At 47.5% G+C, this 16,249-nt stretch overlaps 1 protein-coding gene across 3 annotated transcripts; it reads left to right on the top strand.

Moving 5' to 3' along the window:
- Positions 1-364: 364 nt before the first annotated feature.
- LOC306645900 (cytochrome P450 4F6-like) lies at positions 365-14,937 on the top strand. Of its 3 annotated transcripts, none has more exons than XM_079114073.1 (13): positions 365-463; positions 888-1,086; positions 1,972-2,116; positions 3,458-3,511; positions 3,603-3,730; positions 5,371-5,492; positions 6,184-6,454; positions 6,791-6,857; positions 7,016-7,145; positions 13,461-13,594; positions 13,691-13,755; positions 13,911-13,993; positions 14,324-14,937. In XM_079114073.1, the coding sequence occupies exons 2-13, from the start codon at positions 889-891 to the stop codon at positions 14,499-14,501; spliced, it is 1,575 nt and encodes a 524-aa protein (XP_078970199.1). In that variant the 5' UTR covers positions 365-463; position 888; the 3' UTR covers positions 14,502-14,937. The 3 variants fall into 3 exon arrangements, with proteins under 3 accessions (XP_078970199.1, XP_078970201.1, XP_078970200.1); XM_079114075.1 differs by lacking the exon at positions 365-463 and adding an exon at positions 480-524; XM_079114074.1 differs by lacking the exon at positions 365-463 and adding an exon at positions 532-632.
- Positions 14,938-16,249: the final 1,312 nt, after the last annotated feature.

Here is a 16,249-nt window from a genome sequence, read left to right on the forward strand (position 1 = left end):
CTTAAGTCCTGGGCTAGTTGGAGGCAGGACTTGGGCCCTGGCCAGGCTGTGCAGCTGGTTGGCACGTCTCTTCATCTCGGAGCCTCCTGGTTCTGCCCTGAGAGATGGTGCATGCCATCCTCCCACTCCATCTTGAAGAGGGGCTCAGGGAGCCAGGAGCCTGGCCCCCATTTTCTGGCCCCCAAACTCTCAGGCTCATTGCTTTTATCTGTCACCCCTTGGCCCTGGAAGTGCAGGGGCTGCTATTACCCTGGGGGCCCAGTCACCTTTGCCCCTGGTGCCAGCAGAAGGGATGGAATCCTGAGGATCCACCCATGCCTGTGACCCTGAGGTGGCTTCCCCTGCACCCAGCTGGCTCCTCCCCCGTGTCCTGGCTGCCTGCCCAGGCAGGGAGGAGGCAGCCAGCCTGTGGGGATTGGCTGGCCCAGTCCAGCCCAGGCCAGCTTCCTGCAGCCTCCTACAGGTCAGGAGCCAGGGACAAAGAAGTCCTAGAGGAGGGGATAGGAGATTGCGGGGGACAGAAGGTGCCAGGCAGGCGTGGGAGGGGGATCTTGGCCTGGAACGGGAGGGTGACACCCAAGGCTGGGGTGGCTCCGGGGAGCGTGTTGGCCCTGCTGACTGGTGGTTTCTGGGTAACCGAGTCCCTGGCCACTTCCCCATGATTCTGGCTGAGCCACTGTGGGCCTTACACAGACTCTCTCTCTCTCTCCTTTCTCCCTCCCTTCTTTTCTCCCTTCTCACTGCCTCTTCCCTGAATTGCCCTAGGTCTTCCTCCCTCTCCCTGTCCTGCCCCCGGCTCCAAAGTCTCTGCCCCTGTCTGGTGTCCCTGGATCCCTGCCCCTTTCCTGGACCTCAGCAGCTCACCCTCTGTCCCATCTTCCCTGCAGGATGCTGCAGCTGAGCCTGTCCCGGCTGGGACTGGGGCCCTGGGCAACCTCTCCTTGGCAACTTCTGCTGCTGGCAGGGGCTTCCTGGCTCCTGGCCCGCATGCTAGCCAGGATCTATGCTTTCTATGACAACTGCTACCGCCTCCGATGTTTCCCACAGCCCCCTAGACGGAACTGGTTTTGGGGTCACCTAGGCCTGGTGAGTGTGCATGTGGGGTCTGGAGGATCAGGGTGGATGGACTTTCCGAGGGGGGGGATGGGTTCAGAGAGTTGTGGCAGGGGGGTGGACTCGGATCTGGGAAAGCAGAGAAGTGACAGAGACTGTGGGGAACCCCTTTTTCCTCTGCCCCCCCAGATCCTTCCTCTCTTCTCTGTCCTATTCGTGCCCTGAACCCTCTCGCTTTCTTTCCCTTCCCTACCTTACCTGCTTCAGGTCCTATCGGTTACTGCCTTCCCCACATTAGTACTTTCTGTCCTACTTGGGGGGCTCCCAGTGTAGACTGCACAGAGAAGGGACCCCCCCACCCCCCACCGGCCTGTCCACAGTTTCTACCCTTGGATTTGTGGTCTCTGCCTGGTCACTGTCCAGGGCCTGCTTCCTGCCTGGCCCATGTCTGCTGGCCTCAGGGCTGCCAGTTCTCTGTGTGAATGAGCGCCCCCCCATCCACACCCACGGGGGCACCCCTGGGCCAGTGGAGAGCTGTGGGCAGTTTCTCCTTCCCTTCCAACTCCTCAGGAACTTCCCTTGTCTTATCCTGCCCTCCACCCACAAGATGTATCAATGGACCCAAGTATCTACAATCTATTCACACTATAGCACTATCCATCTGTCCACCCATCCATCATCTATAATACCTATCTAGGAAAAGAGACAGAGATGAAGAGAGTGAGGGTCAGAGAGGCACATGGATAGAGATATAGACACAGGGACAGAAAGGAGCCAGCAGCAGCCGAGCCATGAGAGTGAAGATGGATCATCCAGGTGGAGGGGCAGAACGGTGGGGCTGGGGTAGGCATCCAGATGCAGGGGCAGCGGTAGAGTCCAAGTCCCTGGCCAGGACTGCCTCAGCCTTCTCCTTCCCAGGCACAGAGCAATGAAGAAGGCATGCGACTGGTGGAGGAGCTGGGCCACTGCTTCCGCGATGTCCACCTCTGGTGGGTCGGGCCCCTCTACCCCGTCCTGCGGCTTGTCCACCCTAAGTTCGTTGCTCCCCTGCTCCAGGCCCCAGGTATCTCTCCCAGGATCCTGAACCCCACCTCCTTCCTCCTTCTGTACCCAGCCCTTCCCACCCCTGGATAGACCAGGCTAGGCAGGGGATGGGGCCATATCCAAAAGAGACCATGGCTCTGCCTATAACCAGCAAGTGACTCTGGACAGGGTCTTGGCTCTCTCTGGCCGCTCAGGTTTTATTCAGTTGTGAGTGTTGGAAACTCAGCCCAGTGTGGTCTAAGCAAAGAAAGGGGATTGGGGAGAATGGTCTTCAGATAAGCTGGATCCAGGCCTTTGAACAATACCAGCAAGAATCTCCATCTATAGTTCTGCTTCCTCCTGTGATGACTTCACTCTCATGCTGCTAAAGATGAGTTCTAGGATTTCAACTGCTAGGGAAAATTCCCTGTAGTTCCAGGATTCTCTTAAATTTGCCTGGTTTGCGTGACAGAACCAATGCTTCGTCTAATCACTGTAACTTGATTGTGGAGGCTTAGCTCAGCTCCGGGTGGTGGAGCTGTCCTCTTAACTACTTGGATGGAGGTTGGGGAAGGTGTGAGATGCTGGTTCCAAGAGAAGGGGTTTGGCAGCTGGATTGGAAGACATTTAGCCACTAGCATTGCTATAAGATGGGCAGTTCCAGGGGAAGGAAACTGAGGCTCAGGGAATTACTCTGACTTCTCAAGTTCACACAGCATACGAGGCCTCCTCCTTAGTTCTGCGCACTCTGGTATGTCCCAGCTGCCTCTGACGGAAGGGTCCCTAAGCTGGTGGGCAGAGCTCAGCCTCTGATGCGGGAGGCGATCCTCTGGTCTTTCTAAGGAGCCCCAACACTTAGTGCTTAGTGTGGAGTGGAGGAGGATATGGAGGTAGTCTGGGTCATACCTGTGTCACATCTGGAAAGTTAATGGGGCCACATTTAAGCCCTGTCTGGGAGTCATCTGTAGGGCACACTTGGTTCTTGTCAGACTGTCTCAGACTGCTTCAGACAGTGTTGTATCATGTCAGGGCAGATCATGTGTGTTGTGTCCATGGTGGGTCGTGGTAACACATGTTATGTCCACATCATATGTCTCAAGCATGTCAGCAGCTGTCAGAGAGTGCTGAGACAGGCTATTCTAGGGCCTGTAAAGGTGTGTTTCAGAGTGTTGGGCCATTCTCCAAAAGCACCTGTCAAGGCCGGCTGGTGGGTGCTGTGGCTTTGCTTCTGCAGCCTGGTCTGGTGCCCCTAGTTCCTCACTCCTCCCCGATTCCTATGCCCTTCCTGCTGTTCTGGGCTTGGAGGAAGGAAGTGCAGACCCCTGGCTGGGAATCCACCCCACCCCACTGCATGGGCCCTGATGATGCTCATTTATGCCAGCTGTGGTTGCACCCAAGGAAATGGCTCTCTATGGCTACCTGAGACCCTGGCTGGGTGAGTAACTGCAGGTGAAAGGGATTGGGGACAACCTGGGGGGGCGGGGGATGGTGCTGCCCTTGCCTACTGCCCATGGACACTCCACCAGGGGATGGACTCTTACTGAGTGCCGGTGACAAGTGGAGCCATCGCCGGCGCCTGCTGACACCTGCCTTCCACTTCAACATCCTGAAGCCCTACATGAAGATTTTCAACCAGAGTGCGGACATCATGCATGTGAGTGCCTTGAATCCAGGACCCAGCTGGAAAGGGGGAGTGGCTCCCAACAGTTCTGGTCTGCAGTCCTGTTTCTGCTCATGGATTTGGGGCAACAGCTTTTCCTCTCCAAGCCTTGGTTTCCTCATCTGTAAAATGGGAGTAATAATCTCTACTTACAATGTGGTCAAGATGATGTCATAGACCCATGGTCCTGGCACATAGTGGGTGCTTATAAGGCAACAGTTTCTAGTCTCCCTCACAGAAGCCCTGAATGTTCAACTCAGTAATGCTGAAGTGTATGCAGTAGCTCTGCATGGTCCACCACTTTAAAACTCATTGGCCTTGGTGGTCCAATGGGACTCCTTCATTTGTCTCTTATCTTCCAGGAGGGTAGCCTGGGCTTGGTAGCATGGTGGAGACGGTAGAAAGAGAGAGAGAGAGAGAGAGAGAGAAAGAGAGAGAGAGAGAGAGAGAGAGAGAGAGAGAGAGAGAGAGAGAGAGAGAAGAAACATTCAGTCCCTCTCCATGCTAGTTATAGAACTAACACTTGATTTTTTTTTTTTTTTGTATTGGAGATTGAACCTGGGGACACTCAACTACTGAGTCACATCCTCAGTCCTTCTTTTTTTCAACCTTATATTTTGAGACACGGTTTTGCTAAGTTGCTTAGGGCCTTAATAAATTGCTGAGGCTGGCTTTGAACTTACTCCATGGGCCAAAGCAAGTCCCAAATCCAGCTCAGGTTCAAGAGATGAAAAAAAAGTCGCCAGGTCCTAATGGAAGGAGCTACAAAATTTCAAAGGCTAAACTGTGCCTTGTTGGATAGTAGAATGTCTTAAGTAGGGAAGGGCAATGCTCAGAAGTTTTAGGAAAAGCTGGGCATGGTAGTGCACACCTGCAATCCCAACAATTTGGGAAGCTGAGGCAGGAGGATTGTGAGTTCAAAGCCAGTCTCAGCAATTTAGTGAGGCCCTAAGCAACTTAGTGAGAACCTGTCTCAAAATCAGAAATAAAAAGGACTGGAAATGTGGCTCAGTGGTTAAGCACCCCTGGGATCAATCTCTGGCATTAAAAAATAAAATCTGGAAACATTTCCGTCTCTTTCACTATGGGAGTGATGAAGGTGATAATGCTAGCCAACGCTTACTCAGCACTGGCTATACACAGAAACAGCGTTCCAGTTCCATGATACGCTGTCTTAGGTAATTTTCACACCCCCTGAGGTAGAGATGGTTATGATTGCCACATTATGAATGATGAAACCAAAGGTCAGAGAGAGTATGGCGCTTATCCAAGTTCACCCAGCAGTAAGTGGGCAGGCATTCTAACCGGGTCTATCTGACATTGAACCAGGTCAACTTAAGTAAATGTTGCTGAAGATTTGGCGGGTGGGGCCTGGGGGAGGGCAGTGAGTTGACAGGTGAATGGAGCATGGGAGGCAGTGTTGGACTTGAGCTCAGGTCTCCTAACTCCACCTTGAATCTTCAGCTACTTACTTGAAACAGCTTTGCTCCCACCAAACTGCTCTCCTTTGGGTTTGGATGCCTGGGTCATAGGACCAGGAGGCTGGTTCTGGGGAGCCCATCCTGGTAGCAGTAGGTGGGCAGGGTCCCTGGGAGCCAAGGCCAAGCCTCAGCCCTATTCCCTTCCCTGGCCAGGCCAAGTGGCAGCGGCTGATCTCAGAGGGCAGCACCTGTCTGGACATGTTTGAGCACATCAGCCTCATGACCTTGGACAGTCTGCAGAAATGTGTCTTCAGCTTCGACAGCAACTGTCAGGAGTGAGTCCTTGCCCAGGGCCTGGGAAATTGGTGGAGGAGGAAGGACTGACCAGAGGAATCAGTGGAAGCTTAGGGAGTGGGTGGGTCAGAATTGAGCATTGAAGGACAGGGAAGGGGAAAGATGGTATCCTTCCAGGTAGTGGACTTGTCTGAGTAATGGCAGGTGGGGTCAGAGAAGAACATGTCCAACAGCATCAAGATGACCCTTGGAAATGAGGTTGGGGGCAGGAGTGGTTAGATCTTGAGGACACTGAATAGCCAGACAAATGGGTGTGAACTTTATCCTGGGGCTCCCACAGAGCCATAGAAGGTGTGGGAGCAGGTGAGAGTCATGGTCAGGGCTGAACTTGGGCATTTGTACCATGGAAGACCGACTGTCATGTAGACACAGGATACAAGGGGACCTAGAGAGGAGGAGGTCTTGGTGGAAAAAATGGGGCAGATTTAGGAGAAACCAAGGAAGAATGGGCAGGACCAGAGGTTGAGTAAGAGCGAGGAGATGAGCATCAGGCCCACGCTCTACCCTGGAAACCTGGGACGTGAGGAAGCTCAGGGAGAGTGAGAGGCAGGGAGAAGTGTGCTTGGCAGCATCCTTTTCTGAATGGAATGTGGTCCTGGGATCCTGGCTGGGAGGTGCTCCAGGTGTTCATGTGTGCTAAAGAGCTGCTTTCTCTCTGCCCTGACCCTTCAGGAGGCCCAGTGAATACATTGCTGCCATCTTGGAGCTCAGTGCCCTCATAGTGAAACGGCACCACCAGATCTTACTCTACTTGGACTTCCTGTACTACCTCACTCCTGACGGGCGGCGCTTCCGCAGGGCCTGTGACCTGGTGCACAACTTCACAGATGCCATCATCCAGGAGCGGCGCTGCACCCTTGCTGCCCAGGGTGTTGATGACTTCCTCAAGGCCAAGGCCAAGTCTAAGACCATGGACTTCATTGATTTGCTCCTGCTGTCCAAGGTGGGTTTCTCTGAGACTTGAACTCAAGAGGTAGCATGGACCTTGAGGTTAAATGTTAGATTGAAGTTGAACATGATTGAGAAGGTTTTGGGGAGCCACCGAAGGTGCTTGAGGAAAGGAGAGACAAATCAGAGATAAGTGTTAGAGGTGACTCTGAAGAAGGCTGCCTGTGAGGAGCAAACAGGAGGCAGGAAACACGGTAGGAAGAATGAGGGTGGACTCTGGAGATGACAAGGGAGGGTTCCTGCTTGCATGTTAGGTCTTTGGGAAGGGTTTCAGGTTAGACTCAGGTGCTGTCAGATCAGGTGTGATTTGAGGGTCTTGCCTTATGTCCAGGATGAAAATGGGAAGGAGTTGTCAGATGAGGACATACGAGCGGAGGCTGACACCTTCATGTTTGGAGGTAAGCGACCAATGCGGGAGTACAGAGGGAGGGGGTCATTGCCTTTTGTCCATCCTCCCGCTTACCTCACCCTTCCTGGGACCTTGATGCTTGGGTGCTGTCCACCCTCTGGTGCTGAAGGTGCCCAGAGTTCCAAGGCTGCCTGACTGCCCCCTCAGGCCATGACACCACGGCCAGTGGTCTCTCCTGGGTCCTGTACAACCTGGCGAGGCACCCAGAGTACCAGGAGTGCTGCCGGCAGGAGGTGCGAGAGCTGCTGAGGGACCGTGATCCTAAAGAGATCGAGTGGTGAGTGAATCCTCAAGGCTCTCCCCGAGCCCCTCTCATGGGCTCTGCTCCCCAGGTGAGGAACAGGAAGAGGTTTTTGCTGGGAGTTATCTGGGACTCTACATGTATCACCTCCTGAACTTCCTGGGCAACATTAGCAGAATCAATTCCCTTTTTGGAATCTCTTTTCTCCCCTGTAAACTGGAGGGCATCTCTCCCCCACAGGGCTACTTGGAGAATTAGTGCCAATGTAAGTTGAACAGATGCCACCCAGCACGGATTCAGTAAATGAACCATCCTCCTCTGCTTTGCTCTTCTGTCTACCCTTGCCTTTCCCTAAGACATTCACTCCCCTTAATTTTTATTGTTTTTAAAAATGCCCACCTTGCAGCCTATTCCAAGGACTCACAAAGATCTCAGTGGGTAAAACTGGTTTGTCTCTTCATTTGATAAACACATCCATATTATTTGCCCTGCCATTTCCCAACTCTCTGTCCAGCCCCATTTAAAAAATTTACTTATGTATTTATTTATTTGAGATGGGGTCTCGCTATGTTGCCCAGGCTGAAACTCCGGGGCTCAGCATCTCAGAGCCTACCATCTCAGACTCCAGAATTGCTGGGACTATGGGTACATGCTTACATGCCCACCTTTTCTTTTTCATTTGAATCCTACCTGGACAAAGCTGGGGCAGAAAGAATGGAGGCCAGGATGGTAGTGGGACAGAGAATTCCTCACATGGATGTGGAAATCAGAACTGCTGGTCAAGCGGGACAGTTGTGCAGGGGCAGAGCTTGTATGAGAAGCCCGCTGTGTTTAAAGGTCAGGGGAAGCAATGGCTGAATCTCTGTGAAGCAGTGTCAGGAACAGACTGACTCTGGGGGCTGGTACCAGAGGCCCTGCTTGCAATGCTTTGAAAACCATGTTAAGAGTTTGGACTTTAATCAAAGATGTGTCAGTTTGAGTCCTTTGGAATCCAATAGTAGATAAAAGATGATGAAGGTGGGCAGGGATGCTGCTGTCAGGGGAGCTAGGCACTGGGCATGGATGCTCATGTCCTTGTGGGTCAGCATGGTCAGTTGCTGGCTAGGTGCTGCCTGGGAAAGTGTGCCTGTGGCTTGTATGCTGTGTGGCAGAACCTGAAGACTCTGTGGCTGGAGGCGGGCAGATAATGGCCTTTCTTGCAGCTGGACAGCAAGTTCTTACTTAAAGGAAGGTTCATGACTCACACGGAGGGCGATGAGGAGTCATGGCGGGTGTTTGAGCAGGGGAGGGGCAGGTCTGACCTGGACATTAAGGAACATTTATCTGTGATTATGGGGCAAACTGGAGGGAATGAGCTGAGGCCTAGAAGTCCAGGGATGGGGAAGAGGTGCTGGGCCAAACATTTTGGAAACAGTGTCCTCAACTTTAAAGCTTCATTCAGCACAGCCGTTCCATGAGCTGAAGAGATGTTTTGGTGATTCCCCCACCTTCAGAAAAGCACGCCCTTGGTAAAGTTCAAACCATTCATTTTAACCCTTTCGTGTTGTTTAGGCCATCATGCTGATCCCCTTCCTGCCTTTGGTGATTGCCTCTGTCTTTCCAGACATGCTGGATCTAGACCCACGTTCATCTGTTCACATTCTCTCCTCTTCTCATTCTTTCCATCCCTCTGGCTCTGCACAACTGGGAGTAGATTCAGAGCCCTCAGCTTGCACCTTGGCAATAGTGCTTCAAGGTCTTTTCATTTTTTTTAAACTAAAAATTTGAAAGATAACTTTGAATTGCCCAATCAATCATAGGAGCACATTTTTGTTTTCTTTTTCAGAAACTGAGACACTGTAAATTACATTTCTTTTTAAATTTTGTTTAAAATTTTAAAACTGTATTATACATAAATATATTTATGGGGTAGAAAGTGATATTATGGGTTTTTAATACAATGTGGAACGAATGTATGAAACTCATTGACATACCTATCACCTCAAATACTTGATATTCTTTTATGATGAGAACATCTGAAATTTACTGTCTTAGCAATATTGGAATGATTAGCCCTCAATCATTAGCTACATTTACTATGCTGTTCCATTGATCTTTAAAGAATGAAGCTAGATGGGAGTGGTGGCTCATGCCTGTAAAATCAGCAACTTGGAAGTTGAGGCAGGAGAATTGCAAGTTTGAGACCAGCCTGGGCAACTTAGCAAGAAATAGAAAATAAAAAGGGTGGGGATGTAGCTCAGTGGTAGAACACCCTTGGGTTCAATCCCTAGTATCATAAACAACAACAACAACCTTCTTCCCCTATCTAGCTGAGACTTTGGACCTTTGGACTATCACTTCCCCATCCACTGCCCCCCAGCCTCTGATAACCTGCTAGTCTTTGCTCCTATGAGTTTGATTGCTCTTGATTCTATCTACAAGTGAGACCACGCAGTACTTGTCTTTCTGTGTGTGGCCTATTTTACTTAACACAATGCTCTCCATTTTCATTCATGGATGCAGATGACCCTGTTAGTCTCTTCCCCACACCTGATCCTGTCTCCTGTCTCCTGAGAGGTCTCCGTAGCCATAAATTTGTCACATGTCCTTCCAGATCTTTTTCTTGACAGTGATTCTGCAGATGTGTATAAATACACACTTGTCCTTTACATTCAACAGTGTATCTTGGAGCTAGCTCCTTATTTTGAGTGCTGTGGAGCACTTATCTCAAAGCTCTGTTGGAGACATTTATGTAATGTTATATTTTCAATTATAATAATATTACTCAATTGCCTTTTAGTATCTCTGTACCAATTTATCCTCTGGGGTTTGATAGGACTAGTGATACCTATTTCTACCTTTTGGGTAGCTGTATAGTATTCCATCATATTGGGTGTACCATAATTTATCAAAACATTCCCCCATCAATGGAAATTTGCATAGTTTCTACAACAAATACAACATAATAAATAGATGTGAACACAGGCACTTTTCTTACACATGTGAATACCTTTGCAGGGCAAAGTCCTAGAAATACAATTGCTAAAGAAAAGGTACTTGAGTTTTACAACTTAATAACTCTTGGAAAATCCAGGCCTACATAGAAATTTTCAGAGTGTTCCATTCCTCATGTTCTTACCAAGAGCGTGCACTATGAAACTTTTAAATATTTGCCAGTCTGATAGGTGAAATATAATCCTCTGCTGTTTTAATGAACATCAATTTAAGTACTAGTAATATTGAGTTTTGGGTTCACCTGTCAATAAGCCATGCATACTTCTTATTCTGTGATCTGTCAGTTTGCTTAATTTATCCTTTCTACTTTGGGTTTTTTTAGTTTTCTTATTGATTTATAAGAACTCTTTACATATTAGTAAAATTAGCTATTTTTTTCTGCCATACAATATCTGTTCCCAAATTGTCTTTGACTTTATTTTTGGTTTGGGTTCATTTATTTTGGTTTGGTTTATCTATTTGTAGTCAAATTTATTAATTCATTTTTAGCTCCTATTTTTGTTTATTTTTAAACTCGTGTTTGGTAAAGAATTTCACACTCTAATTTTAAAATGTGAAGTTCTTGTGTGGTTTTCTTTAAGGGTTTATTTCTTTTAAAATATATTTTATTTATTTAACATTGTATTGACTTTTCATATTTAACATTTTCCCTGTGAAATCTGTTGGTATAAGTACTGAGGTAAGAAGCTATTTTTCCCAAATAACTAATTGTCACAACAGAATTTAATGAATATTTGTCTTACGATTTTAAACAGTTGCTTTATAATAATTTCTGGACTCCATTCTGGGTCATTTATTTATTTGGTGATAATAAGTTCCAAGAATCTTTATTATCATACTTTTAAAGTTGATCTGGTCTAATTAGTTTGCTTTTACACTTTTTCCTTAAGTTCTTATTTTTCTACTCGGTCTCTATAATCAGATTGGCTAGTCTGAGAAAATAATCTTGAAAATTTTAATTAATTAATTTTTGCACCTCAGATGCCAGGAGTTGAATTAACCGCACTCCTCAATTCCTGACTAGATATCATCATATTTCCATGCAGTGCTTATTTTTCCGCATTCATCCCACATCTAGTCTTCCCTAATGTGATTCTAGAGAGAACAATGCTTTTATTTGTAAAATTATTTGTTAAAGTGAATATATTTTAAAATTTGCAAATATGTCATTGTATCACAGACCTGATACTGGATTTTACCTTTTCTAGAAACGTAGCACTGAGATTTTATTCCATGGTTCTAAGTACATTTAGCTTCTTGTGTTTAACTATCACATGGTGCTTCCCTTTTCAGTTCCCTAGGGCTGGATACTCAGGTTGCCACCACCTTGTCACTGCAGTGAACATCTTTGTATGTGATTCTTTATCCATCAGTCTGAAAACCTTTCTGGAACCTCTACTTGGAGACAATTTACAGGGTTGTGAACACATACATTTGTCCTTGACCACCTACTGGCAATTGCCCTCCAGAATGGCAGGCCCTGCCCACACCCCCACCATTGGTGCATGAGATCCCTCTACCCCTGACACCTCAGGCAACCCTTAGCACTCACCTTGCTGATTCTTGCTTCGAACAGAGGTGAAGTGACATCTCATGGTTAATAGTTTCCATTTCTCTGAAAACCGGTAACTCTGGACATTTCTTCTTAAATCTCTTGTGTATGATCTCTAGGAATTTCTAGATTATATCTTTTGTTTACTTTTCTCTGGGGTCACCTGTCATTTTGTTTGTTGATTTGCAGGAATTTCTTATATATTCGAGATACTGTTCTAGATCTATGTATTGATTTTAGACCTCTCTGAATCTCTCATCAGAATGGCGTCTTTTATTTTATACTAGTTCTTCATTTTTGTGTATATTTATCCTTTATAACTTTGGTTTTTCAGTTTGTGTTTTTGAGATTTTAAGAATTTCTATTGCTAGATTGCAAAAATGTCTGTTATCGTCTGAACTTTGTAGGCTTTCTTTTTCTTTAATCAGGCTGGGAAGCTGGTGGGAACGGATGGGGAGAGTTTATAAATGGGTACAAAGTTACAGTTAGGGAGGAGAAATAGTTCTGATTTCTGCACAATAATGTATTATACATTTCAAAAAAGCTAGAGGAGAGGATTTTGACTATTTTCACCACAAAGATATGAGAAATGTTGCAAATGATGGATATGCTATTAAGTTTAGTTTTATCTTTTAGATATGAGGGCAGGGAGACTCCACCCTGCATGTGGAGTAGACAAGGATTTAGTTCTTTTTGTTTCCATATTATGGGTTGTCTGAACACCTCCACCAGACCATCTATCCATCTTCCAGGAATGTATGGAACCTCTCTACCAGATGCTGTAAAGTTTACATGTCTGACTCCAAACTCTCTACTCTGTTCTATGGGTCTATTTTCCTGTTCTTGTTGCAGTACCATGTATTTTTAAAAAATATTTTTATTACCACACCTTTGTAACAGGTCTTAATAATGGGTAGATTAGGTTCCTCTTCTTTGATCTTTTATTTTTATATTGACCCAGCCCTTAATGAACTTAAACCCTTATAATTAGAATAAGATTATTGAGCTGGGGATGTAGCTTAGTGGTAATGGTGCTTGCCTAGCATGTACAAAGCCTTGGATTTGATCCCCTGCACCACAAATAATAAATAAATAAATAAATAAATAAATAAATAAATAAATAAATAAAATTGTCTAGTTAAAAAAAACCAACTAGATTTTTTTTGGATCATATTGAATATATTGATTAATTTAGAAAGAATTCACACCTTTATGTTAATAGATCATGCCTCCTTAGAGAGAGGGGTGGATCGTATATATTCAAATAACCTTATTAACCCTTTAAGGATACTCGTTTCTGCTTTTGTTCACTCTTTTTATCATTTAAAAAATGTTTTCTTTCAAATGCATCAATACTTTTAAGAATACACTTCTGAAAGGTGTACTTTGCTCAGAAATGTTTCTAAAAACACCAGGTCAAGTTTTCTTCTAGTATTTTTGTGATTTTTTTTTTTTTTTTTTTTTTTTTGCAGTGCTGAGGATTGAACCCAGGGCCTTGCACTTGTGAGGCAAGCAGTCTACCAACTGAGCTATCTCCCCAGCCCTAGAGTTTTTTTTTTTTTTTTTTGTTGCGGTGCTGGGGATTGAACCCAGGGCCTTGTGCTTGCGAGGCAAGCAGTCTACTAACTGAGCTATCTCCCCAGCCCTGTGATTTTGATTTTCTAATGTTTAAACCTTTGATCCATCTGGGATTAATTTCGTTGCAAGCCAGAGGGTCAGAGGGAGGTGGCAAGAGGGTCTCATGGGGCGGCAGTGAGGCTGGGGGACTCTTTGCTCCCCGGATAACTTTTCAGGTGGTTCCTTAGGGACGACCTGGCCCAGTTGCCCTTCCTGACCATGTGCATCAAGGAGAGTCTGCGGTTGCACCCCCCAGTGACAGTCATCTCCCGCTGCTGCACCCAGGACGTGACGCTCCCCGACGGCCGGGTCATCCCCAAAGGTACCCACAATGGCAGGGGGAGGAGGCTCCTGGGCAAGGTGGTGGTCTCCTGGGGCAGCACAGACCTCGTCCTGATTGTCCCCTCTTTCCCTACAGGGAACGTCTGTGCCATCAGCATTTTTGGGATCCATCACAATCCGTCAGTCTGGCCAGACCCTGAGGTGCAGATCCCCACCCCCTCATTCCTGGGACCTGGGGCGCGGACCTGACCCGGGAAACCAGACGCTCTCCCTCTTCTGCACCGACACGTCTTTTTCCGGGGTGGCTGATGTGCCGAGAGACCTGGCCCAGCAACCCTCTCTTTCACTGTCCCCAGGTCTATGACCCCTCCCGCTTCGACCCGGAAAACCCCCAGAAGAGGTCACCTCTGGCTTTTATTCCCTTCTCGGCGGGGCCCAGGTGAGGGAAGCGGGCATGGAAGTGGGGATGGGTAAGGGTGTGCCGAGGGGGCCTGACTTGTTAGGTGCGTGCGTCGCGGGGCCTGAGGTTTGAACAGGATCTCAGGAAAAGGGTCGTGTGTGCCAGAGCCCCCTCCCCGCTACAGGCCTGAACTGGGACAGGAGTCTGGGCCAGAATATGGACACCTAGTTGGGATCCAGGCACTTCGGTGCCCCTCGCTGCCACTCAAGCTGATCTGGGTGGGTGGGTGGCAGGTCCCCGGCTAGTTGCGGTGGGATGCGGCCAAGATGGGGGTCCCCGACACAGTGAGAGTCCCCACCCCGCCCGCAGGAACTGCATCGGGCAGACGTTCGCCATGAGCGAGATGAAGGTGGTGCTGGCGCTGACGCTGCTGCGCTTCCGAGTCCTGCCCGACGACACCGAGCCGCGCAGGAAGCCGGAGCTGATCCTGCGCGCGGAGGGCGGGCTCTGGCTGCGCGTGGAGCCGCTGGGCGCCAGCGCGGAGTGACCCGTAGAGGCCTGTAGTGGGACACGACAGACCCCTCCCACCCACCTTTGCAGATTCCTAGGAATAAAATGGTTGTGGTCTGTGCTTGACTTCAACGAGCGCCAGCAGGGGGCGCAGAGGGACAGCGGCGATCTGGGGGGTGGGCGTGGGTGGGGCAGTCGCGCTGATGGCGAGTTCTCCCATTGCTCAAATATGGATTCATTGTGTGGGCCAAAGGGAACCTTGGCAGGTGTTTGAGCAGGAGTGGAACCAGGATTAAGGGCCATGTCGAGACTCTGAGATAATGGAGACAGTTGGTGGCACTAACATTCCGGCCACCCTGACCTCTCTTCTGATTTTCTTAATATACGCAATCTTTTCTCACCTCAGGATTTTTACTGTTTCTATGGTTTACTAAATTACTGTTTATTAAACCTAACAAGCCTGGTGTTTTACAGTGTGTCTGATCATTGTGGTATCTGTGCGACTACTACATTGCCTGTCATTTTTGTTGCTTTTCACTCATGGGCTCACTGTTTTTTGTGTGCCTGGTTATCTTCGCTGGGTATTTGCTTACAGATTTGAAAGAATATTTGTAGAATTGGAAGAAGGCAGTTTTCTGAAGAGGAGTCCTTGGGGCCCTTGTGCTTGAGGATTATGTTAAATGAGGTTCAAGCCTTGTGGTGCCCATGGTCACTAAAGGCAATTTAAACACAAGCTGACCAAGCACCTGTGGGCTTCCTAGCTTCAATTTGCTCTCTCCCTGTGAGAATTAGAACATTAATGTTCTTATGTGAGAAGAACCTTCCTATAAATTCTTCTTTTGGTATCACTCCTCGACTTTTGATTTTTTTCTCTTTCATCACAAGACCATTAAAACAGAGCTTCACGTTTTTCTGACTTGAGAAAAACCTTCAGAGTATACTTCGTGTTCACTTTATCTTTAGATTTCTGTTTTCATTTAAATGGTGTGTTTGCGATTTTCTCTCTTTTTTAAATGCTGGGGATCAAGCCCAAGGCCTCACACATGCTAGGTAAGTGCTGTACATCTCTAGCAGTCTCTGTGTCTCTTTACTGACTCCTCATGTTATTAATTCATTTAAGGAACTGGAGAAGCATTTAGCTTTGAGTTGTTTTAAAACACATGGAAGCTTAATCCAAATAACTTAGCTTGCCATTAATGGAAGGCAAGTCTCAAGTGAGATTTTTAAGTTCGCATGATCCAGTGATTCTCCATTCTTGTATGTATTAGGGGTGAAAATTGCCTGTGGTCTATAGATTTCCAGACCATGCTGGCACGAGAGAGAGAGAATGAGGGGCGGGGGGGAGAGAGATGGCCTGCATATCACTCAAATACCTTAGACTTTGAGCAAAACATTAGGGGACAGGTGGCCGTTGAGTTTGATCCCCTTGGGGATGGTGTGTGTTCCTATTTTAGGAACAAGAGCATACAGAGCTTCATGTTTTCCTGACTTGTGAAAGTCCCGTATACTTCGTGTTCATGTTTAGATTTCTGTTTTTATTTAAATGGTGTGTTTGTGTACATTTTGGTGGTTACTGGGGTGGACTGGTTAGTGACTGCTTGTTGTGTCTCCTGATAACCACTTTGCCTTCTTAGAGTCCCCATTTTGTTGGGTACCTGGCATCCTGAAATACAGGTTGTTATTATTCTTGAAGCTAGCTTGGTCAAGTTACTGTCCTGTCCCATGAGGGAAGCCAGAGGTTATCTGGCAATTCTTAGTGTTCCTTAACAGAAAGCTGGGACAATC

The sequence above is a fragment of the Sciurus vulgaris genome (assembly GCF_902686455.1).
Source record: "Sciurus vulgaris genome assembly, chromosome: 16".
Taxonomy (NCBI): domain Eukaryota; kingdom Metazoa; phylum Chordata; class Mammalia; order Rodentia; family Sciuridae; genus Sciurus; species Sciurus vulgaris.

Bases quoted from the DNA above. Each gene is read 5' to 3' on its own strand.
- LOC306645900 (XM_079114073.1), top strand. From the start codon at position 889: ATGCTGCAGCTGAGCCTGTCCCGGCTGGGACTGGGGCCCTGGGCAACC. The intron at 13,595-13,690 runs GTACCCACAATG...CTTTCCCTACAG, and splicing joins CGGCCGGGTCATCCCCAAAG to GGAACGTCTGTGCCATCAGC. The intron at 13,994-14,323 runs GTGAGGGAAGCG...CCCCGCCCGCAG, and splicing joins CCCTTCTCGGCGGGGCCCAG to GAACTGCATCGGGCAGACGT.